This window comes from Solea solea, chromosome 5, assembly GCF_958295425.1.
Source record: "Solea solea chromosome 5, fSolSol10.1, whole genome shotgun sequence".
Taxonomy (NCBI): Eukaryota; Metazoa; Chordata; class Actinopteri; order Pleuronectiformes; family Soleidae; genus Solea; species Solea solea.
In genome coordinates, this window is record NC_081138.1 from 1,725,508 (window position 1) to 1,750,095 (window position 24,588).

At 42.1% G+C, this 24,588-nt stretch overlaps 1 protein-coding gene across 1 annotated transcript in view; it reads left to right on the forward strand.

Moving 5' to 3' along the window:
• The first annotated feature begins 1,360 nt into the window (after positions 1-1,360).
• The window catches only part of galnt18b (UDP-N-acetyl-alpha-D-galactosamine:polypeptide N-acetylgalactosaminyltransferase 18b), an 81,002-nt gene continuing 57,774 nt past the window's right edge, over positions 1,361-24,588 (forward strand). Inside the window, exon 1 of the mRNA XM_058630146.1 lies at positions 1,361-1,854. Within this exon, the coding sequence (XP_058486129.1) occupies positions 1,617-1,854 (238 nt within the window). The 5' untranslated portion in view covers positions 1,361-1,616. The remainder of the gene's footprint in view (positions 1,855-24,588) is intronic.

The following is a 24,588-nucleotide window of genomic DNA, read 5'->3' on the forward strand; positions in this document are numbered from 1 at the left end:
TTAAAAATCCTTAAAATGTTTGTTAATCTCCAACATTTAGCAAAGGAAATGTCTAAAATCTCAATATTTAAAGTGACATCACTGCTGAAAGTCTGCGATCGTGAGTCCGTGAGTCTTTTCAATTAAACTGATTCTAATGATTCAGTTACACTGAAAACAGCAGCTTTACAAGTCACTAGTGTGCGTGTAAAACGAATGGGAGTGGCAGTTTCATGCAGCCGTGCAGTGATGACTCCGCCCACGTTGAGGAGGTACTATAGTAATGGAAAACTAACCAAGCTGTGTAGAGTTGAGCCGTGCCGTGCGAGACGGTACTATGTAGAGGAAAAGCACAATAAATCAAAACAACAAAAGACCTGGTTTAATGACGCGCAGAGGCAGCGTGGGATCATGAGAAATATTTGCTGTCGTGTTTGGTTCCCCGGTGTGTTTACACTTTGTAGGACGAGCTTCGGCAGCAGAACGTGCAACCAAACGGCAAATGAGTTTTCATTGACGATTAGAGACGAATAAATGAAAACACAGACGTCAGCACACGGTCTTAAAATGAGCTCTCTTTATATTTTCATCCTCATTGTGATGATTCAGATGTTAGAGCAGAGGAAAACCACTAAAGGGCAAACAAAATGAAATGGATAATTCAGACTTCTCTGAATTTAAAGAGTGTTGGCTAATGTAAGTACACAGCTCAACACAATATAAATCATCAGTCCTGTTGTTAGTTGTTAGACATTTTAATGCAGATATGTTACATAATATGTCTTTTATTCCGCATTTCAGTCATTCAGTATCATATAGATCAATAGATAGATGTACTTTATTAATCCCAGATTGAGAAATTGTTATGTTACAGCAGCAATAGACAATCAGACATAGAACATACTGTAAGAAACTATAACTATAACTATAACTATATGAACATAATCTAGTATAACCTATATAAATATATGAAAGTGTAAACTGGTAATGCTGGTAAAGGGTTATCTGAATGTATATACAGTCATGTAAAAGATATATTGTATATTTTATATGAGAACAAAAAAGAAAAAAAATCGGTATCAGCTGATTCTACAGATCGATATCGGCCATACAAAAATCGGTCGGCTCCACAATAACAGCCACAGAGTGAGAGTTTCCGGTGCATCAGTGTCGATAATCACTGACGGAGCTGAGACACATGTGTTGTAAGTTTGTCGCGGGGTTTTAATACTTTGCGTCTCGTGTCAGATCCACTTCCACGGTGAGCGCGTTCGCAGCAGGGAGGCAGTCCACTCCGCGCGCTCCGTCCCTCCCATTGGCTGCAGCAGGATGCTCCGCTCCGACTCTCCGCTCCTTCCCTGATCCTCCTCACATGCAGCTGGAACACGCGCAGGTTTGTTGTGGAGCAGAAGGAGAAGGAGAAGAAAGAGAAGAAAGAGAAGAAGGAGAAGAAGAAAGAAGGCTTCACCTGTAGATGTGAGACATCGTCAAGGCTCGCGCTGTGGATATCGCTGGAATTAACTTGGTTATCTTCCTCTTCCTCTTCCAAACATTATTGTTACTTGCGGGCGACTGTCGCCTGTCGTGCTCCGGTGTGACGGGGTACCAGTGCGGGCTGTGCGTGCAGGGATGTCGGCATGGCTTGCACCAGGAGAACCAAAACTTTGGTGTCCACATGCGTGATCCTGAGCGGCATGACCAACATCGTGTGCCTGCTCTACGTCGGATGGGTCACGAATTACATCGCCAACATTTACATCAAAGTGCCGCTGCCTTTACCGGAGCGAAAGTTGGAGGGAGACAAACGAGGCGACACGCTCCGGATCATGGAGAGACTCGACCGCCTCGAGAGCGTGGTCAACCAGCACATACAAGGTACAAACACCTGCTCTCGCTCTCTCTCTGTGTGTGTGTGTGTGTGTGTGTGTGCATGCGCGCGTGTGTGCGCCATGTTAAAGTTCTGCACAATAACGAGGTGATTTCACCAGGTGTGTGTGTGTGTTTAGAGCGGGAACTGCCTTTAAAGGTCAGGTTACTCGCAGGGTGTGATGGTGGATGGAGGTCGAATGATGGGATTCTCATCGGATTACAAAGAGACACAGGAGGCACAAAAGAGCTCCGCGGTTGCAAGTTTTCACTTCTCTCCGCCACAAATACAACATTGGAGAATATAATTGTGTGATTGTGTCTCGGGTTGAACAATACAAGCTTCTGCAATGTTCAAATCACAGGAGTTAAAGCTGAAATATCATTTTAGATGATTTCTTGTCTTGTTCTTATTGTACAGACTGAAGAGAACATCTCACACATCTGCATACATTTCACACAGTCATCATTTCAAATGTGTTTTTTAATGAAAATGAGACTAAGGATTATAATTGCATTCATTCATTCATTCATTCATTCTTAACTAACGCAGACCAAAGCAGAATACAAAGTCAAGACCAAGTTAAGACCAAGAGTAGTTTGAATTGGTGTCAAACCCGAAACTTGTGTGTGGCTCTATTGAACTTAAATGTAGTGATAAGTGTTGATTTTTTTTTTTTGCACTGATTCTGCAGAAAAGTGTGTCCTCACATCGGTCTACTACACACACACACACACACACACACACACTAAAGAAATGCAGCATGAAGCAGCATACGATCCTCTCTGAGAGCAATAATGCAAGCAAGTGATATAGATGCAGCAGCAGCAGCAGCAGCAGCAGCTCATGTTTCTCTCCCCCTCTCTCCCTCCCTCCCCCTCTCTTACCTGAATGAACTGACCTGATAATGAAATGGCTGAAAACTAATTCTCTGCACCTGATACATGATTCGACTTCGGTACTTTTTGGGAATGTCTGGAATCCTCTCCCTCACTCTCTGCGTTTCTTTACGCTTGACCACACACGGATAGTTCCTCTCCACTCTGTGTCTTTAAAGGAGCTATTCTTGTCATCGTGGGGGGGGGGGGGGGGGGGGGGGGGGGAGTGGGGGTGATTTTGTGCCGGTCCCACTTTCAAATGGAACAGAAATCCACACACACGCTGCTTTGAGTGAAAAGGCTCTTTGCTAAGCTTCGGTAAACATTCCTGAAGGAGGCGGGTTCAGTTTCACCTTGGCACACAGATGCTTGTGCAGGGCGGAGCTTCGCTCAGATGCCCCAGGTGACTCCAAAGTATATGTATCATCATAGTCTGTTCATCAAGTTTTTACAATGATTTCCTTACTTTAACTAAAACTACAGACTTTATGAGTAAATAGATTCCTAAAATTTCCATGAAATTGAACATTTCTCAAGAATGAGTCAGCAAATCTGTTTTTCATTGCAAGCACATTTATTTTTAATCACACAATCGTCATCGGCAGTTTTGAAAGAGCAGTTTGACATTTGGGAAAGTGCACTTATTCCCTTTCTTTCCCGTCTCCCCCAATTCTAAAAAAGGTCAATCTGATATTTAAAACGAGGACTGTAGTTCGTTATTTTTTTTAATTTAAATTCATGCATATGAAACATTTTGACTGCATTCATGCCCTCGTGAGCTCACACACAGTTAGCCTGCATCATTAGTGGCTGCCTTTGGTGTTTGTACTCGTTTAATTTGAGGAACCTGTCTCCAGGCCGCTGACATGACAGCGATCACATCATTAACACCAGCATTAAGTCTCTGTGCTTGTCGTTGACGTCAGAATCCGTCTGGAACTGTTGACGTCTTGTCCGTGCACATTTTGGTTCAACGCTAAAAAAATGACCCCGACACGTTTTATGGATTCCTCTGATAATTGCTCAGAATGTGTCTGCTACAAATAATCACAGTCTGTGAGAGACTGATGGCGTCAGCAGTCAGCGACGCTTTGGCCGGAGCCACAGAGTCATTAGTTCACTTTTAACGTCCTCTAAAAAAAACTCTGTGGTGGGACGAGGACAGAAATTAAATGGTCTTTTCTGACTCTTGTCTCCTGGAGTTCAGAAGGACTCGCAGTGTTGTAACAGTGTAACGTTTGCCATGAATGTGCATCTCTGCCTTAGAGGACAAATCAATATGTATCTATTTCAGGAAATATACTATTTTCTATTTCAGTGCCATGTAATTCTTTGTTTCATGTACTCATTCATGTGTTTTTTTTACCTGTTATTGTCTTTACTTAGACATGGTTAGACAAAGAAATTGTATGTATAAACAATTATTTTTGACATTGTAAATATAAAGTTTGACACACTAAATTTGGCAGTGGAAACTAAAGAAGCAGAAAGAAAACCCTGGCTCTAGTTAAGCTAACATTGCATTTTTATGAACTTTGAAACGTCTGAGAACAAAATGAACTCGGACTCGTCGGCAGCTCGTCATATCCGATGACTGTGAGAAGTTTCACGTAGGTCTGTTTACGTCGAAGCTTTGAAAAAGTGGAATTTTAAAGTAGTTTTCCTGCCATTTAACCGACAACGTTGTCTCGACCATATGGACCGAGTCTGATGCAGCTAGCTCAAACGTGCGAGTACATTAGAAATATGTTTGGAATCACGAGAGCAACGAGTGTACCACGTTTGGTTAAAATCGGAACAACTATGTGCAACGTAGACACGATTGGAAAAAATCCAAAATTTAGCATTTAACGCTGACCATGACTCGACTTCTGGGGGCGCTATAGAGCCCTGGGGTTACGAACGGGTTCGTGCCCTATGCTAATATCGCATTTTTAGCTAAACCCGACCTCCGTGCCAAATTTCACGAGTTATTTATTCACGTTATACCTCAAAAATGAGCGAGAAAAAAAATAATCGCAACAGGCAAATAACTTGAGAAGTTTGCTCACAGGACAGCACAGCAGAATTTCAAGAAACATCATTTAACGGATTCATAACTTTAAATCTTCATAGAACATTATTATAATGTCTTCCAGATTTGTGTTGCATAACTGTTACGCCCTTATGACTCTCATTTATTCCATGGAACATCAAACCGCGCTGTCCCGTGGCAGCGCTTGTCCCTTGGATGACACAGCATGTTCCTTCACATGACAGTTGCTGTTGGACGCAGGACATTTGCACAAACACGGAGAGTGAATGAGGAGGAGGAGGAGCTACATGGAACATTTTTGAATATGGAAAGTTGTGCAGAGTCAAACACCACCTCAACGATCCGTGCCAAACGCCACACAGAGAGTCTACAGACGAGAGTCACCAAAGTACACTTGAGTGCTTAAAATAAAGCTTAGACTCAAGAGAAGACTCATGTGGCAAATAACGAAGAAAACAGAACGTCCAGTGTGTGACATTTAGGATGCTGTACTGGCAAAAAAAAATGGACCGTACCACCCATAAATTAGAAGGGGTGTCACGATCTTGACCTTCAAAAGCAGAGGTGGAATCAAGGATTTAACCCCGCCCCCAGAGTGACGTCCTGTAGGCGTGACAGTTTTTTTTAATTTTACGAATACACATTACCTCCTCCCGCTAACCTGAAGCTGCTGCCAACTAATAGTAACCATGGCAACTGCTGAATTGGGCGACACATGGACCAAACTCGAGCCCCCTCCTGCTTCTCTGTGTGGACATATTTTACATTCCCGGTGAGTTTTGGCAACAACGTTCACGACAAGGAAACCACAGTGTGTAAACTGTTGTGTGTGTGTGTGTGTGTGTGTGTGTGTGTCGCAAAGTCTCTGCATGTATCATAAGGACGTAGATGTTACAACAACAACAACAACTCGGTTAACACAGACATAGAACTGCATCTAACTAATCCTTTGGTCCATAACATGTCAGAAAACATTAAAAAACCGTTGATCAGTGTTTGTCAAACCTGGAAATAATCACATTCTCAAACTGAATGATTCACTTTTAATGATTTCTTTGTTTCATGGAGAAAAGAAATGAAGAAAATATTCACGTTGAAGAAGCTGAAACAATCAGAAATCTTGTTTTAATCATGAAAAAAAGCTTCAAACTGATTAATCAATTATCAAAATAGTTGACGATTCATTGAGTAATCGACTAATAATCACTCTAAAGCGATAAATAGCAATATAGACGTGTTTGTAGCATCAGATATGCGACCTCATTCAGTGGTGGAAAACCCTGGATTTACACATTTACTGGTAAAGAATACCAGTTTACACATTATTGTTACAGTAAAAAGATTAATAAATGATTTAAATGTGACAATAAGGCCTTAAATTACAGGTACATTGCAGACAAATGATGGACATGGACCGTGCTAAAAGAGAGAAGAAGAAAGATTGAGAATTGAAACAAATCATGATCATAAAATCGAATCGAATCAAGGATTTGGAGAATTAGTTTGTCGCAGTGTATAACAGTTTTAAAATAAAAATATAATTAGAATAAACCCTTTTACACACTTTAGGCAAGGGCCTTGCTTTATGGAGGTTACAGTAGACTGAGTCAGTGTACATCTTGTACCTTTTGAGTGTAAGTTTACTTGACGAAGGAAGGTTAAAGAATGAGACTGGAGAGAGAGAGAGAGAGAGAGAGAGGTGTGTGTGAAAGAGTGTTAAAATCCTTCCTGGTGTGTGAGGGCCACCGTAGTTCCCTCCTCTGCCGTCACAACGCTGGACGTTTAACAGCCGTAAACCTGTAAACACGTGACCTTGAAGTCGAGAACCATATTACATCTCGACATGACATAACATCCGCCGGGACGTCGTCATACAGTCGTATAATGTATGTGAAGCACTTAGTTTAAGTGCTGGTGGAGGCCGGCGTGAGCGCTGATGAGCGCGCATGAAACATTTACTGCAGCTGAGAGCGAGAGAGGGACGAGTCTCTGGTGTCGTCTCCACACTCTTGTGTTGCTCTGTCATGAAGTGGCCCGTTACCAGGACAAAGCAACACGGCAACAGCACAGAGACACAGTCAGTACAGTCAGTACAGTCAGTACAGTCAGTACTGTGAGCGCGGGAGGATTTATTGGTGAGTTGGCCAGAGCAGGTTCTCACACGCCCACCACCGTCACGAGGGCTGTGTGCTGCACTCTCTGCTTTATGCTCAGAGAGAAAAAGAGAGGCTTCTTTGTGTGGTTTTACCCAAATATATGAATAATGTGACTGGAAACCTTTGGATTTTTGTGAGATATATTGTGTTTTTTAAGGCTTTTTCATTCAGTGCATCCATCAAATGACGAACAACGCAGCTCTTTTTGGCGCCCCACTATAATTATTATGATTATCATTATTATGGTGAACAGGCAGCTGCTTTGGTGACCTGCTGTGACCTCTGCAGATTAGCAGTACCACCGTGTTGTCTGATGTAAAGGCCACGCGGCCTGTGAGAACCCGTCATTAACGCGGCGCTTATTCGACTGCAGACGCGGCCATGGAGTCGTTTGAGGAGCTCAGTAAATCAGCGTTTGCGCCGATGCTTAGAGGAACGTCGTAACCACAGTGAACACAGCTGAGGAGCGAGTGACGGACAGATGGACCGAAGTTAGAGGTGGAAGCACGTGCTTGTAACGTGGACGTGTGCAGCGTGGAGTCTGTGTGCAGGCTTGTGCGCGCAGGTCGTGGTATGCAGCTCCGTAAACTTCCAGCACCTCCAGTTTCTCTGTTCTTCACGGTTAAATGGACAAAAAAAATGCTGTTTTTGCACAGTTTTAAAAGGAATGCAGAGTTTTTTACTCATCAAATAACAGGAGTGAGAAGATCTGAGGGCCAAAAACCTAGTTTAATATTATTATTATTGTGATATCCATGTGGTTATTAACACCTTTTTAGGAAAGAATAACACGCATGTATAAACATTATATTGTTATTTATTGTTATTGAGTAAAAGCCTAGTCTAAAGTATTGGTCGTAAAAATACAGTAGGTTTTTTAAACCCTATAAATCATGTAAATGTTTCATTAAGCACAGAAAAGAACGTTTAAACAACGTTCCCCTAAGGTTCTCCTAAGGTTCTTCTAAGGTTATTTACAACCAAACCAACAGACATTTTGTACAGATGAATATATTTATTATTTGATGTAATTGTATTTTTGGGTTGGTGAAATTAGTAATTTAATAAATACAAATATGAAAATAAATCTTTAAGTTGAGGTTGTCTTACTCTCTTAATCCACTCTTTCCATAGCAACCACAGGAGAACCTTATCTGCCGTTACGTGTGTGAACTAATCTCAAGACATAAAAGAGAAAAACGACCAATATTTAAATTTGTTTGTGTGTTTTTTACATTTTTTATTAAAAGCAGCAGCATCGTTCTAACTGAGTCACGATCGGGGGCTGTTTATGAGAGTATTTGTCTCACAGTTGGAGCTTTATGTTTTTGAAATAGCCGGTCATGGCTCGCTGATAAATGTATCAGCACAAATGTGTTTTTAACAGCCTCGTTGTGTCGGACGGATTTTGGTATCAGACATAAAGAAATGAGCCCTTCATGTTAACTTTTCCTTTTCTGTTTGCTGAAGTTATGAAGGATAATTTAAAGAGTCGTTAGAATGTGTCCAAATTGGTTCAGTAAAGGACCGTGTTTCAGTTAAACAGTGTAAATGAAGTCTGTCTTGGTTTTCCTGTGCACAGAGCAGCTCACTTCTCGTTCAGGCTGTTTTTAATTCTGTTATTTCCTTCTGCAAAGTAATAATTTGGCAACACTGGGATGGTATTACCTCAGCAGGTCGCAGATTGGTGCAGCGTTGACTCAGTGCTGATGCCACGCTGGAGTGGTTTCCTCTTTTACAGAAGCAGCGTCGTGGCTGCTTCTTTATTTATTTATTTCTTTATTTCTTTATTTATTGATAGTGGGAGACGGTGATTATTTTAGCATTTGTTGGTGAGGTCTGCCTCCTCGTGTGTCACGTCCACGGAGGAACTTTCCCACCGCAGGCCAGGTGGGGCCAGACCTGTGCAGCTAATTAAGGCAAATGAGGGGCAGGTGTGCTGGCAGGTGATGAAGGTAGAAACAGCTGAGAGAGAGGAAGATGAAGATAGTGACAGCAAGGGTACTGTATACTGAAATGAAGGTTTTGCTACGACAGGAACTACAAGCATAATGTTGACAACAAAAATTTATTTTAATTATTGACAATGCAAACCGATCATTTATGATATTAAGCGTGGCACTTTTTTAATGACATTATTACCCGCACAGCCGGCACTGCAAGGTATTTATGACACATCTCACCACCACGAGACGGTTACTTGCTTCTCCACGGAAGCGGACAGCTGTCACTGTCACTTCACATTTACCGACGTGCCGTGCATATGTCACATTCCAACAAACTGCAGACTTTTAATCCCACGTTCGAATATACTTCGAACTTGGAACACAAAGCGACGGCAATAGCTGCCGTTTTCTTAGTTCTTATTCTACTATTCTGTTAGTCTGTTAGTCGAGTGCAGCCCAATAAGATGATGTTTACTTTTAAAATCAATATACATTTACTATAGAGGTTGTAGTTCATAGCAGTTTTGATTATATACACAATGATTTGGTTTCTGTTGTTTTTTATGAGGGCAGCAGAACCTTAGAGACACTGTGACCTGAGTAAATAATGGCTGTAATATGGCCTCTAAGATTTAAAAATATATGCACTGGACTCACTCTCTACTGAAGTGTTTTCCTTTTGCCTCGGGCAGCATTGTGAGCAGAATGTTGCCCGTCTTTGATCAGATCAGCCCAAAAAAAGTGAAGTGCAGCTCGGTGCATCCCATAGATGTATACAGTAGACGGCACATCAGTCATGAGTCCTGTGTATCACAGTAACAGAGACACGGCGAGAGGAAAAGGTAAAATGGAAAAATAAAAAGATTGCAAAAACATAATAAAATGATTATATTGATTTTTGAACTCATTTTGGGTTGTTGGAAAGTTACATACATAGACATACTATTGTTATTGTATTGTAAACAGCGAAATTGCATGTTTTACTCAGCTGTGACAGTGAAAGTGTGTGGGGGTAATGTAGCATATATATATCAGGTACGGAGGGTTTAAATGAATTCCTTATTTTATTATCAGGACATTGGCAACTTTATCACAGCGAACGATAGAAAATGGAGCGATAACTCTCTGTAAGTAACTCATGTACAAGTCTGTGCAGCGACGTCAACGCAGCAACTATTTACATTACTCTACCCGCTGCTAAAGCTAATGTCATGCCCGTGCCACACTTACCCATCCAGTGACATCAACGCTTTTTGTAAGCAGTAGACTCCAGAGTTACTCTCTGGAATAAAGCCTCTTTTCCACCTATGGTCCCAGCTCACCTCGGCACGGCACGGCACAGTTTAGGTTCCACTACTACCTACTCAACGGGGGCGGAGTTATCATCGCATGGCTGCATGAAACTGCAGAGACTTGATTTTACGGAGCAAAGATCAGCAGTGCAGTTTCTAAATCCACCAGACTCCTCTGGTAAATATTTCCCTGGTAATTGTTGGAGATGAATGCACAATTGTTAGCATTGTTAAGTCTTTTTAACTGATCTACAGTTCGGCATTGTTCGGCTTGATTCTTGTGTCGGACGTGTCTTCCTGTGACGGCACCAATCGTGGCCGGCAGTCTGACGAGATGGAAAGACGCCTTAAGATGAAGGGAAGTTAATCAGGAAGCTGAAGATGTCGGGACACTGCAGGTCTATATAGGGCTGGGCGATATGGACCAAAACTGATATCGCAATATTTTTTGTTTGAATGGCGATATGCAATATTATAATCATATATTGAACAAAACGGGTTAGCTTGCTAGCTCACCGGTTGGCCGCTCAGCTGATAGCTGAAACTCGGCGTCCGGAGTGTACAACAGAAACCCGGAGACAGGAGACCGGAAAGCTGGAGACCGGAGCCGAAATCTGCGGCTAACAGCTGAGCGGCTAACAGCTGGTGCCGCTAAAAACTAGCAACAGGCAATCGCCGTGTGGTCACCTTTACTTTTTCAACAAGGCCAGGGTGCGTACCACTCACAGTTATGCCCAGGGGACCCTCCCACAACACCAATTTACCGATCTCTTGCAATTTATTCGGGCCTAGGGGGCTTTCTTGAGCGCCGATCAGTAGATCGATGCTTTCTGGGCGAGCCAGCTCCCCCGGTTTAACTCCTGAGAAGAACTTCTCCAAGCGCTTTGATGTTACTGCTTGACCCACTCTAGCGATGGTATCCAACCCATAGCAGGTCATTTGGTAAAGCCTCAGAGTCCCTTGTGAAGTCCACACTTTTATCGTTAGGAGATATCTTTTCGTTTGTATTATCTCTTTTACTCCATGCAAGGCAATTAAGACTGGTTCACCAGTCAGTCCGAGTTTCTCCGCAGCTTGGTGCGTTATGTAATTTGCGTCACAGGCGAGGTCGATCAAGGCCCCAATGCTGTCTCCTCTCTTTGTCGTGACGAACACAAGCATCATGAGGACAGGGTATTCTGGTAACTTGTTTGGCTTCAGTGGGTCCCAGCCGGCACACACTCTCATTGTTGCCTTGTTTGCGTAGACTTTGCGCACAACTTCTAACTGGTGGGGCGATAATCCTAACTGGGCGAGTGCAGCCTCCTGTTCTTCTGTGTCACCGCATGGTCTCCCCTTCTTCCTGGCAACCTTAGGGCAGAGAAGATAGTGGTGGTCTGCCAGGCCGTCACCTTTTTTACACCTCACATTTTTACAGAGGAACCTTGCAGTGCAGGGACCGTCGACCCTGTGGTTATCCAGGCATTTTTTGCATGCTTTTGCTTTTTCTGCTTGGGTCTTTCTTTCTGACGGAGAGGCTTTCCTAAAAGTTTCACAGCGAAACAGTTCATGCTCTTCCTCACCGCACACGGTGCAAAGTTTCTGCTTGTAATCTCCGGTAGAGGCTATGACCTTAGTTGCTGTTGCCCTAGTGAACAACTTCCTCTCTCTCTTGCAATCAGCCGACTTCTCACGGTAGTTGGGCCTTTCAGAAGTGTAAGTGGGGCTTGGCTTGCTGGACTCACTACACAAAAGCTCCTGTCTTCTAAGTATCTTCTTCTGGCTTTGCAAGAACTGCAGAAGCCTCCTGATACGGGTTCTAGGGTGAGCATATTCCTCAGAGTTGCACTCCTGATTGAGCCACTGTCTTTGCATACTTTTAGGGAGACTGCCCTCTAAAGTCCGCATCACTATGGGATTATTCATAGCTTCTTCCCACCCCAGGTCTGTTAGATCCGATACTGCTCTCTCTAATGCTGAGATCAACTCTAAAGTCTCACTAGGCTCAGGATCTTTCACAATCGGTCTTGAATGTAATCCCAATAAGATTTCCTCTGCTGTGGCTTCTATATCACCGTAGCAGCTCTCTAGTTCTTTGAAAACGTCGCTTACGTCCTTGCAACGTGATAATCGGAGGTCATTTTTTACAGACTCTTTTATGCTGTCTAACAGCTGAAGCTTCTTGACCTCCTGTGATCCTGTGGCGTCCGCCTGAGCCTGGATACTCTCCCATTCAGCTCTCCAGCGCCAGTAGTCTCTTCTCTCTCCAGAGAATATGGGTACGTTTATTGGCGTGAATTTTAATGTGGTTCGGGCAAAGGAACTGTCCATGCCAAAATTGCTGGCCTGCACTGTGCCCTCCTGTGCCATACTGAAGTTGGGGGGAGCGGTGTGAAACCTCGGTGGCTGTGGTGTACTGGTGAGGGTTGGAGGCTGAGCGAAACTGACAGTAGGTCCATAATTAGGTTGAGAATGCTGAGGGGGCTGGTGAGGGGGGCTGTGGCCACATCCGGTCTCTATGGTGCCCTGCCTGATAGCCCGGTGGGTGTGAACAGGTGGGGTTACTGGTCTGGCAAGAATAGTGTGCTCACTTCCTTCTTCCTCTTCACTTCTCTTACTGCTGCCTTCGTCATTGCGTTCGTATCCTGGCGGGATCATTGCATTCGTTTCCCGGGAGCATACCCACTCATCCATCAGTTCCTCCTTTTTATTTTCTAATGTTAAAAGGAGTCTCCATTTCTCTTTTCCGTGTGGCTGATAGTCTTTCCAAACATGCACAGCGTCTCTGAGTTTGTGGAGTTCTCGATCGAGTTTTTTCCTTTTGGCTTCTTGCTGATTCCATGGCACTACATTTTCTTTCCCGAATGCCTCGACCTGATCGAAAACCAAATCGAACTGTGTCACGAGGGTGTCTATATCCGGTGCGGCTTCCTTGAACCACAGTATTTCCATAGTCTCACGGTACCTTTGCACAATGGCGTCCCTCTTTGCCAGGGTGTCACTCAGTTCCCAGTTGTCGTCCGTTGGGTCTTTCTGTCCCAGTTCTTCAATATACTCATAGCATGTGTTGATGAAAATATCATAGTCGTTCTCCAATCCTGCCAACTCTTGCGACAATTTTGCTTTACCCAGGTGACCAGCTTTGACGTTAAGGCGGTTAATACGCGTTGTCAGGTTCCGCTGCGCATTTGACCGTCTCCGCTGTAGGCTTTCCAGATCTGGCTTGTCGTCTGCCATTTTACTTCTTTGAATTCCTGTCTCACTCCGGAAACGGAATTGTTCAAAGGATTTGATTCTCTCAAAAAGTGTGGTTCGTTGCCGATCGCTCGTTCAAAAGATTCAGTTCTTTGTAAACGACTCGTCCACGAATGGCACACGAATGTCAACACCCCCAGCTGTCACAACGTCACAGTCTGTGAGGCTCTTCCGTAGCACTGTTAGTGGCTTAACGGATTAGCTCTTCAGCCCAGAAGAGCTCTGTATTCTTTGTGCAACCTTCACAGCCTTCCTTACGGCTGCGGCACTTCCTTTAATCCTTTAACGGCCCCGTTAGCTCCTTGCTCCTCCGTTTCAGTGGTTCACGGCTGCTTCACCAGTGTCCCCGGCTCTCCGGTCCTGGTACTTCACGATCGCCGTCCTCCGCTCGGCAGGCCGTAGTCTGCTGGTACGGCACCTACCACGGTTTTTACTGACAGATCCTTTCAGCTCAATAATCCCTTCTGGAAGGGGCAACCAGAACAAGTACGGCGGGAACAACTCAACTGTCTTTCTGAAGATTTATTTCACACACATAGTTAGATTTAGTTAGTTAGGTTGTAAAACCGATAAGTCGTACAGGTTCTGATGATAGCAGTTTTACAAAGGCACATACGAAGGTTAATATATAACAGAAGAACTTTGATGATGAAGGCAACAGTGCTTTGATACCAATTACAACAATAAATAGATAAACAGAATGATAGCTTTGCCTGCTAGAAAGTTCTACAGTCACCAGCTCAACTTTTATTTTGTATTAACGAGTAACGAAGATGGTTAAGGGAAATGTATCTGAGTAAAAGTACCCATTTTATTTAGGAAAATAACAGTGCCATTGTTCTTTTCCTTAGCCACCAACTGCTCACTCTCCACCTGCACCGTGTCCGCCACATTTTTGGTCAAATGTCTGTGATGCGTAGCGTGGGTGGGAGAACACTACGTCGTACGTACATGTAAGGGGAGTGATTGAGCAGCTGAACTAGGCTTGTAGGCTCAGAGAGAAGCGGTCGGCTTTATTAAATAGCGTTCGCAAGGCAACATAAAAATAATATATAATATACCGGTATGTCGATATTGTCTCAATTACATATCTCTTTCAAAAATATACCGGTATAACTCTTACTACCGGTATATCACCCAGCCCTAGGTCCATAATAACGGCCTCATAGAAACCGAGTCACGCGACGTCCCGAGCTCAACATGTTCAACTGGAACGTGGTCTACTTGGAGGTCATGTGACTCCCAGTTCTGACTTCCTTATGTAAATGTATCCTGAGCAGCGTGTACAGTAACCGTGCTTCTCGTGTTATTTAATATAACCCACAGAACTAGTAGAACTTGTAGTAAAATAGTGAGTTGCTATATGAACCTGATAAGTGTTGTTGTGTATAAACATTGGCGTGTTGATTTATGAGAAGTCTGATTCATCTCGCAGCTCTCGCTGTTTGCAGCCCTGCAGCTGTGGTGTAAGCCAGAGAGGACCTGGGGTGAGGAGCTGTAATATGAAATGAGAGCGGATATTTCTGGGTGGTAATTCCAATAAATTGAGCAGTTATTGAAATACAGGGAGATAAATGCACTGGAGAACGTTTGGTAATGAACACAATTTATTATTCTGACTCCAGAGGGCAAAATCATCATGAAGTGAATAAATTACACGTGTAAAAGCCTCTCACAAGAGTGTCAATTCAAAGGTCATCCCTTGGCAATTTTGACTAAATAAATCAATACTCTATTGCAAATGTTCTAGTGTAGTTTTTTTTTTTGTCCATTTCAGGTTTTCTGCAGCTTCATTACGACGATGGAAACACGTCGACCGTGTCTGTGTGAGATGAACATCACAGCTCACATGGATCTGAAGCCGCAGATAAACATTAATGTGTCATAATTCCATAGTTATGACAGTTCAAGTATCACATGAATGTTTATGAAACACAGAAACACTTTGCACACGTTTATGTTATCAGTACTTTCAACTCATCACACACTGTGTGTTACGCTGCCAAGAGTAAATAGCCTATAGCAGGTTTAATTTTAAGCGTTAAACCCACGTCATGCATTCATTCATTCATCGTCTGCAATATAATTCATTTATAGTATTAAATGCAGAAAACATCACATCAGAACATCTGTGCTGTTTCTGCTCGCTGTAAATACAAAATCTGCACTGGAAAATATTCAAAATCAACATTTCTCGTTCTCTTTTGTGATTAATATTTCCATGTTCATGTTTAGGCAACGGTTAGTTATGGAGATAAAACTTTAGTGTTTTGAAAAGTGCTGCAAAAATCAATGGGAAGTTTTTGCTCTTTTTCAATATTTACCCAAGGCCAGAGGAATGAGGAACATTTGAATACATGAGTAAAAATAAATATTCAGGCCCATCTGGTCTTTATCTCTCACTCCTGTGAGTTCTCCTTCACACGTTACATTTGTCACATGAAGGATTAGATTTTTCTGTTTGTACGTTCAGCAATAATTGAAGTGCATGCACAGGAATTCTGCAACTGACATCTTTCATATATGTCATGTCAGCTGATGTATGAGTTATTATAAAGGATTCGAAGTAGCTGTAGCTTCACCACATCAACTGTTTTTGAGTCATTATTACAGTGTTTTAGTCAAACATTTAGAAAACTAACACTGGAACATTGCTGCTGACAAAATGACTCACTTGCACGAGTTAATTATGTAACGACAAACCTGCAGCGGTTAATCCGTTCCCCTTTTTTAACTCTAGTGTTCGGAGCTCGAGGATAGAAATTAAGGTTTGTCAACAAAGGGCCACCTACCACCCCAACTTTCATCTCATAATGACTTTGTAATTCCTCATAATTAGTATTATCTTGGTCTTTGTCATCTCGACGCTGCAGCGTGTTCTCAGTGAGTGCAGCAGCAGCAGGACAAACTCCAGTGTTTTGTTGCCTCGCGCTTTTATTGTCAGCAGCTGTTTTTTCTCTTCTTCATAATTAATGGCGCTAAGTGAGGAAGTGCGTTTCGAGCACATCCACGACACCATGTGCAAAATGTTTTCATCTGCTGATGAGAGGGTGCCGGCTGCCATTTCCTCCTGCAGGATCGTCGCACTGTAGTTTTTAATCCGGTGTTTTCGGGTGTAATTAATCACGATGTCGTCGCATAATCACATTTCGGTCAACAGCTTTCCATGCTGTCACTTTGATCTGCTGTTTTCCACTTTTTTATTCCAGCAATATGAAATGATTGCAAAACCAAATCCAGCTCCCGTACGTGACAACACAATTATCACTTAATATGCAGCAGCACAGTGTGTTATCTCACCTTCATCAGCATCACTGACAGGAGCGAACGCGGCTGCAGCCAACTCTTATTTTTACCATCAACTCATTTCAAGTTTTTCTCCATTAATTATTCAAACATTTTTGGCTGTAAAATATTAAAACGTTGCCTAAAGCACAAGGTGATGGCAAATAAAAGCTGCTCATCCAAATGTTGTGGAGAAGCTGGACCAAGGTTGTGTATTTTTTGGTTATTTAATCAGTTAATGCGTCGCCGACAGAGTGGAGATGCTGCCGTGTGTTTCCTTCCTGTCGGGTTTGCAGCAGTTTAACACAAAATCCATTTCCTCTGTGCTTTGATACGTTTCATAAGCTCACCTTAAAGCCAGAGGACGTACAGTTAGTCGTGTTTGAGGAAACATTTCTCTTGCTTTTGGATCAAAGCTGATCCATTTATGTACCTGCAGAACGATGAACTTCAGGAGTCGTCGCCACTCCATTCATCTTTATTGAGTCAGCTGTGACTTGCTGTGAGGTTATGGTGGGGGCGGGGGGGGGGGGGGGGGGAGATGGATTACACAATCAGTCTCAACAAGGCAGAAGTAAATGACTGTGGTCTGCAGACGAGATTCATCAAAGCGAACTATAATTGAGATCTTCTATCAAAATCCATCTTCCCGTCCTTCACTCATCGTTAATCCACTGCTGACGCAGACAAAGCTGGAGCCGTCGTTATCGGCCGCAGAGCGTCGCACTGATGAGCCGCAGAGCCTCGCGTCCACAACACAACACAACACAACACAACAGCAGCCGTGGACATTTTTATTCTTTTTTAAAAAAAACATCTGAACATCCTTGAAAGCATCTGATGCACATTTTCATTACGACAGTCGATGCATTTCCATGTGCAGTTAAGTTGAGCTACGGCCGTTTTCTTGACCCCGTGTTTAATTGGACTTCTGTCCTCGTTCCAGCGTCTGCACGCGGCAGGGGATCGATTCACGGGAGGACGGGAGTCTGCCGCTGCTGCACTAGGTGGCCACATGTCTCTTTTAGTGTAAGGTCATTTCAGGTTAGTTGTTAGCAGTGTTGGGCACAAAGTAATTAGTTATAGTTACCTTTCCCAAAAGGTTACCAGGGAAAGTAACTATTGCTTTCCTTTTTTTAATGTTCAAAAATGAAACTGTATGTTCAAATATTTATAATAATACAGATTATTAAATATGTTTAATGAATGAAATGGACACGAGACAATGTGAGTGAGATAAGACGCCTGTCAAAATCATTACATATGCGGTTCATGTGGTCGCATAAAAACGGCTTAATTATAATAACGCGCCACATTTCATTGTCAGTAGTGGTAATTAGTGAGATGAGTTAGAATGACACCGTTTATATGAACGCCTACTACTTCTACTTCTTCTTCTGTGTACAGACATATTCTTTTATTTATTATTTTATCCTTTCGATATCAGATCCAGTGATTTAGAGCAGTATGAGACTGACGCTGAGCATCCAGATTAACACGTTAACATGCATTTTAAATCAACATATAAACCCATGTATCGTCAGACTCACATAATAACAGTAGTTTGAGTTTCTTCCTCACTGTATCAGATCAGCTCTGAACCTCAGGACAGGAGTTTCCTCACGGGATTTTCTAATGATTCCAAAGGTTGTTTGTCTCTTTCATCCGCTGCTAATCTGAATCAGCTTTGAAGTCTTTCATGTCAGATATGAAACGACCAGGTTGTGTTGCACTGGTGCTCGACAGCAGCAGGGTTTGCTGTCCTGCTTTAACTCGTGTCTTTTTATGTTGACTTTACCTGTTCCCTTGTCTTTGACTGTGTTCTCAGGCTTCCTCCAAATATCCACTGTCGATAAAACTCTCCACCTTTCTTGTCTCAAAAGTATTATTACAATATTACAAAACTAAAATCCAACCAATGCTGATAAGATTCTGATATGTTGCCGAGCTATAAACAGATGATGCTTTTATGTCGTGGTCACATGATCGTGGTGGTGGACATTTCTCTTTTCGTAGTGAGGCATCTGTGTCGTGTTCCACAGATGGAATCATATCCGTCTGTTGGTTTAGTTTTCCTGTTTTGGAGCGGTGCTGATGGTGGAGTCTGTCATCTGCTCATCTCTGATTACCACCATCACCATCGTCCGTTTGTGCTGCTTTTTAATGACATTGTTTCCAGTCTGTGCTGCTGTGACATATTCATGTAATATTCAGGATCATATCGGGTTTCACGGTTTTCTTTTTCCAATATCTGATCCAGTGATATCTGATATTATATATAGACTCATCCCTTGTTGCAGATAACCTTACATGAGAGAACAGTAAACCTTTTCATTCCAAACCCCGTGCTCTTTTAAACATATAGTTAGATTTAAATGTTCCTCCATCACCTTTGCCTGTTTGTTTTTGGCTCTTTGTTTTACGTCCCGCCGCAGAGTCCTCACGTCAGCATCCGAAGTGAGCAGCACCTCCTGTACTTGTGAAGTTTTTACGGCTCTGTTATGGTTTAAATCACTGACAGGAAAACTTTTAGATGGTGTTCCTGCAACGAGACGGCTGTAAAAGTGTTTTATTCCGTAGTTCTCGAACCACTCAACCTTTTTTTTTTCAGCCCATCACTCTGGGTACAATTTAAAGCTCCGGCGTCTCAGCGTGAGGAAATGTGACTTACAGGACGTCGTCCTCTGCTGCCTGCGTCTCGTGAAGTCAGATGTCTCTGAACAACGGTTTTTGATTCTAATCATAATACAACAATAATAATGATAATAATGATGCATTTTTATTTGTAAGCGCCTTTCCAACACTCGCTTTACATATTAAATGAGAAGATAAATCAAACACAGAAGGTAAGATAAAATAAAACGGACAAGATCAACACAGTCGATGGAAGTTAAAAATTAATACAAGAATTCAAATCAAAAAGTGACGTCCAAAGAAATGTGTTTTGATTTGAAATCTTAATTTTTCATCTAACCCCCCAATAAACAGCATTTTTAAGGCGAATCAGTGAAACTGAGTGAAGTATCTTAGTGAAATGTCTTTTTCTGTTTTAGCACCACAACATATGAAGATGCATTCACTTCCAAATAAAAACACTACACTGCATTACCCGTGCAGTTCATCTTTCCATAATCTCAGTTCACTCGTCCAAACGCCTGCACACAGAAAAACATGTTTTGCAAGATTTAACATTAATGGAAAGATATTCATGTATGCACAAAACTTCACACGTGAATTCAAAGTGAACATGAGCTACGTTAGAAGAAGCTTAAGGTATCTATTTTAATAAATACGGATGCTTTTGGAAAGACTAAAAGAACCAAACTAAAGAGAAAGGATTGAGAGGAAGAAAATGTGCTGATGACAGAGTAAATCTGTACGAACGATGCTCTGAATGCTCTGCCTGTCTGTGCCGCTTCTAGTGCAAGGACAAGCCATCAAATATTCACAAATGCCTCTGAAAATGCAAATGCATCACATAAAAATGGGTCCGATCCATTTTGAGGAGGTGAAAGACAAGTTACAATATTCTCCTCGGAACTTGGGTTTTATTTGCACTGGGACGTCTGCGCTGAATTACACACAGAGGAAAACAACATTCGCTTCATCGCGGCTCCAGGATTCTCTGTGCCTGCAGTGTCAGTTACCATCTGTAGTCCACTGATGGAGTTGTTAAGTGTAAGGCGTGTGTGTGTGTGTGTGTGTGTGTGCTCTGTACTCACAGTTTACTCTGCAACATGTGGCCACGCCATCATGTCTCTCCCGTTTGTGCAGAAAGTCGCTTTTTTTTAAAGAAATAGTTATTGAAAAGACAAAATGCATGCGAGTGAAAACTAGAAAACAAAGCGACCTTGAATGGTAAGGTCACAGGAGTTAATATTTCTTTATTTAAGGCCTGGCTTGTGTTTTGCCAGAGGACAAAGACGATTATCTCCAAAGATCCATCCCACACACACACACACACTCTCAGTGCTTAAAGTGTAAATAATAGATGCACTGTGTACAGTAGGTATTGAGTGGATCAGTGTTCAAATAAGGTCAGCATAATAACACTAATCATAGATGCAGATTATAGATGTATAGAATATTCTTTATATGGAAGTCATAACAGCACTCGGTTCTTCAAATAATTCAAGTTCAAAAGCAGCACGAGTGCCTCATTCCTACACGTTCATGTTTTCTGATGATTTCTTTGCTGTTATCGTAGTCGTAACACACTGGAAATGAGATTTTTGTGACCTAATGTTCATAAATTACAGGGAGATAACGATAGTTATGCAACTTTGTCATTGATCTAAAGTTGAGTCACCAGCTCGAGTCTGACTTTAATGTCTAATCAATTAGATTTTGATTCTGAAACGTTGCTTCCCTGTCATCTCTTTTATAACATTGCTCCCTAAAAGCTTTTGGATTTTCGGGCAAAAAAAAAATGATAATGAGACGCAGCCACCAGGGTATGATTTGTCAGCCTGGTACAGAGGCCAGGAGCTGCCATTAGCAACCAGCCAGCAACCATTCAGTGTGCTTGGCCTGAGGTGGAAACCAACACGATGCAAAAATCTGTCATTTGCTTTTGTGGGCATCTGCTGTGAGGCGATAAGGACCACGATCTCTCCTCTGCTTTTGCTACACTGCACAGAGTTTTGCAGCTTATTATTTATCTCATTGTGTCCTTGTCGGTTTCTTTGGTGGAGACAATTCTCTCGTTATCTGTTTGTTCTTTAGCAAGGTTATGAGTCATGAGAGTGGAAGTGTACAGTAGAGAACAAGATCTTCATACTGTATTTCTGGTGCTGAGAGCTTCAGGTTCACCTCCTGGACTCACGGCTCTAACAGTGAGCTGTTGGTTGCTGGCTTAGCTCATGGAGCAGTGAAGCTAAATACCTCAAGCTAAATATTCAACTACACATATGTGTACTCATATACTGTATCATGATGATTCTTCTTCTTCTGTTACACCATCTGTCCTCATGTCCTCCTTCACCACATCCGTGATGCTTCTCTGTGGTCGTCCTCTGTTCCTCCTGCCCAGCAGCTCCATCTTCAACATCCTTCATCCATAAAAAAACACTATCACTCTTCTGCACGTGACCAAACCATCTCCACCTGAGCTGTCCCTGGAATACTGTATGCTTGTTTCTAATCCTGTCCATTGTCCCACTTCAGCTCCGCCTCCTGTCTTTGACACAGTGCCACTGTCTCCAAGCCATACATCACAGCAGGTCTCCGTACCGTCTTGTAGACCTTCCCTTTCACCTTGGCTGCTAACCTTCTATCACACATCAGCCCTGACACTTGTCGCCTCCCACTCCACCCCTCTTCTCCTCTTGTGTCCATAGCTGTTTAAACTCCCCCTGTTCTCTCCAGTGCATGTCTCCACCTCTCCAGGCTCTCACTACAGATTACAATGTCATCTGCAAACAGTGAAGTCCACAGAGACTCCTGCCTGACCTCATTTGTCAGCCTGTCTATCACAATCGAGAACAAGAAGCGGCTCAGATCTGATCCCATGAAGCCGTCCATCACTCCAACTGCACCTCACACAGTCTTGTATAAAGTACTTGAAAGCGATACTTGGCGTAAAAGTACAAGTATTTTACCAGAAAATGACTTTGGTAGAAGTTAAAGTCCCCTTTTAGAATACTATTTTGAGTAAAAGTCTTAAAGTGCCTGCAGGGCCGTTTAAACAAACAGGCATTACGTCACCACCTCAACTTTTATTTTGTAGAAACGAGTAACGAAGATGGTTAAGGGGAAATGTATCGCAGTAAAAGTACATATTTTATTTAGGAAATGTATCGTAAAGTAAAAGTACATATTTTATTTAGGAAATGTATCGTAAAGTAAAAGTACATATTTTATTTAGGAAATGTATCGCAGTAAAAGTACATATTTTATTTAGGAAATCTATCAGAGTAAAAGTAAATGTTGTCAGAAATATAAATAACGAAGTAAAGTACAGATATGTGAAAATTCTACTGAAGTACAGTAACAAAGTATTTGTACTTTGTTACATTACAACACTGACCTCATACACGTCCTCCACCACCCTCACATACTTCTCTGCCACGTCTGACAATAGCACAGTTCCTCTGATCATCATGATACTTGATACATGATACTTTACACAATAATGTGGCCATAGAATTTGATTTTAAAGGCAAATAAAAAAAAAACCCTTGTACATTTACATACTTCCATTTATCATTTGAAACTACAGTGTATACAAAGGTGTGACATCTAATGTTGAGACTGCACGCTGGGATAAATGGAGACAAACAAACGTGTGAATGAAAATGAATTTCAACTGGGAACTTAAATTAAATCAGCTCACTATCAAAACTCTCCCGAATGTTTCTTAGATCCACTTCTGTTCTTGTTCTTAAATAATCTTACAGCGCTTGTGTTAATGTTGCGTTAACGTTAATTCTGGACAAACAAGCGTCTCCAGCGGGTAAAAATATAAAACTATTTCATGTAATGTTTCTCAGCCAGTCCAGGCTCAAGTGGAACATGAGATGAGATGATGTCAAAATAAAAGGATCATTAAAGAGGAGGAGAAAAAAGGAAAACTAAACTTCACCATTGGTATATTTTCAGTTTATTTCTCTTAAGTTTTTTTAGATCCTGTTCTGAAGCTTTGGTCCAGGAGTTTGTGTTTGATCTGATTTTGATCTAATTCACAGGATGTCATGTTGACTTCCACATGAAAATCCTCATAAAAAGAAGAAGTGAGGGGAATAGAAACACAGATGAGATAAAAACAAAACCTCAAAGACCTCATTAGAAACCTCTCTCAAAGAAGGCCAAGGGCTCGCAACTAAATCTGAGAGCGGAGGCAGACGTTGTTGTGTTTTGTCTGCGTCAGCTTTAAAAAAGACAACATGTAAATAAACAAATATATGCAGCTAATTCAAGGTGATGCTTATCTCAGATTAGTGTCACCTCAGGAATAAAAGACCTGGATAAGATATTAAAAATAACACGGAGCGTCGTGTTTCCTGCAGACACATGAGTCAGCAGCTTTTCTATCTGGAACAAACACGGCTCCGTTTGATGTTTGGAAACGATATCGCCGTTAAAGTTCATGTGTGAGTCGATTTAATTTAATTCTACAAACGTGTGGTTCCGGTCTCGGCTTGTGGGACTGACAGCATTTAATCATATTTGAAGCCTAATCCCTGCTGCACAGGTAACTGCAGATTGACCCACGGGTCATTTCGCATTCTCAGAGCAGAAAGTCCAAAAACGAGGCTGATGTGTTTGTCCAGGCCTTCGGGGCAAACGTGCAGATGGTGCGAACGGAAAGTTAGTTTTCAAACTTTTAAAAGCTTGATCATTATTTATTCGAGCGTGTTTCTGCTCCCCCAGCATCTCACGGTGTCAGATTTCACTCTCTTATCCACCGTATACCAGTAAACTTTTTAAAAATACAATTTTTAGAGCTTTTATTTCTGAAACAAATGTGAACCTAAAATTGCAAAGTAGCCCGTATATCAGGGGTGATGCACATAAATGACCAGTAGGTGGGCAATGTGATTAAAACACACTTTTCCATCATGGTGTCGTCCTTATTTACATGTTATTTTAACACATGCTGCTTCTTGTGAACGTCTGCCTCCACTCTCAGATTAGTCAGTGTCCTTATTTAGTTGTATGCCCTTGGTCTTCTTTGAGAGAGGTTTCTAATGAGGTCTTTGAGGTTTTTTTTTTGGTTTTTTTATCTCATCTGTGTTTCTGTTCCCCTCATTTATTCTTTTATGATCATTTCCGTCATTTCATTTGCATTTCCATTAGGAATTGTACCAAAATAACTGCCCCCCCCAAAAACATGTCCTCTGTTGTGTCGTCACATCGGTACCACGTCACGCTTAGTGTCTCGCTGACACGGCCATCGTCGACACGCAAGCCTGACC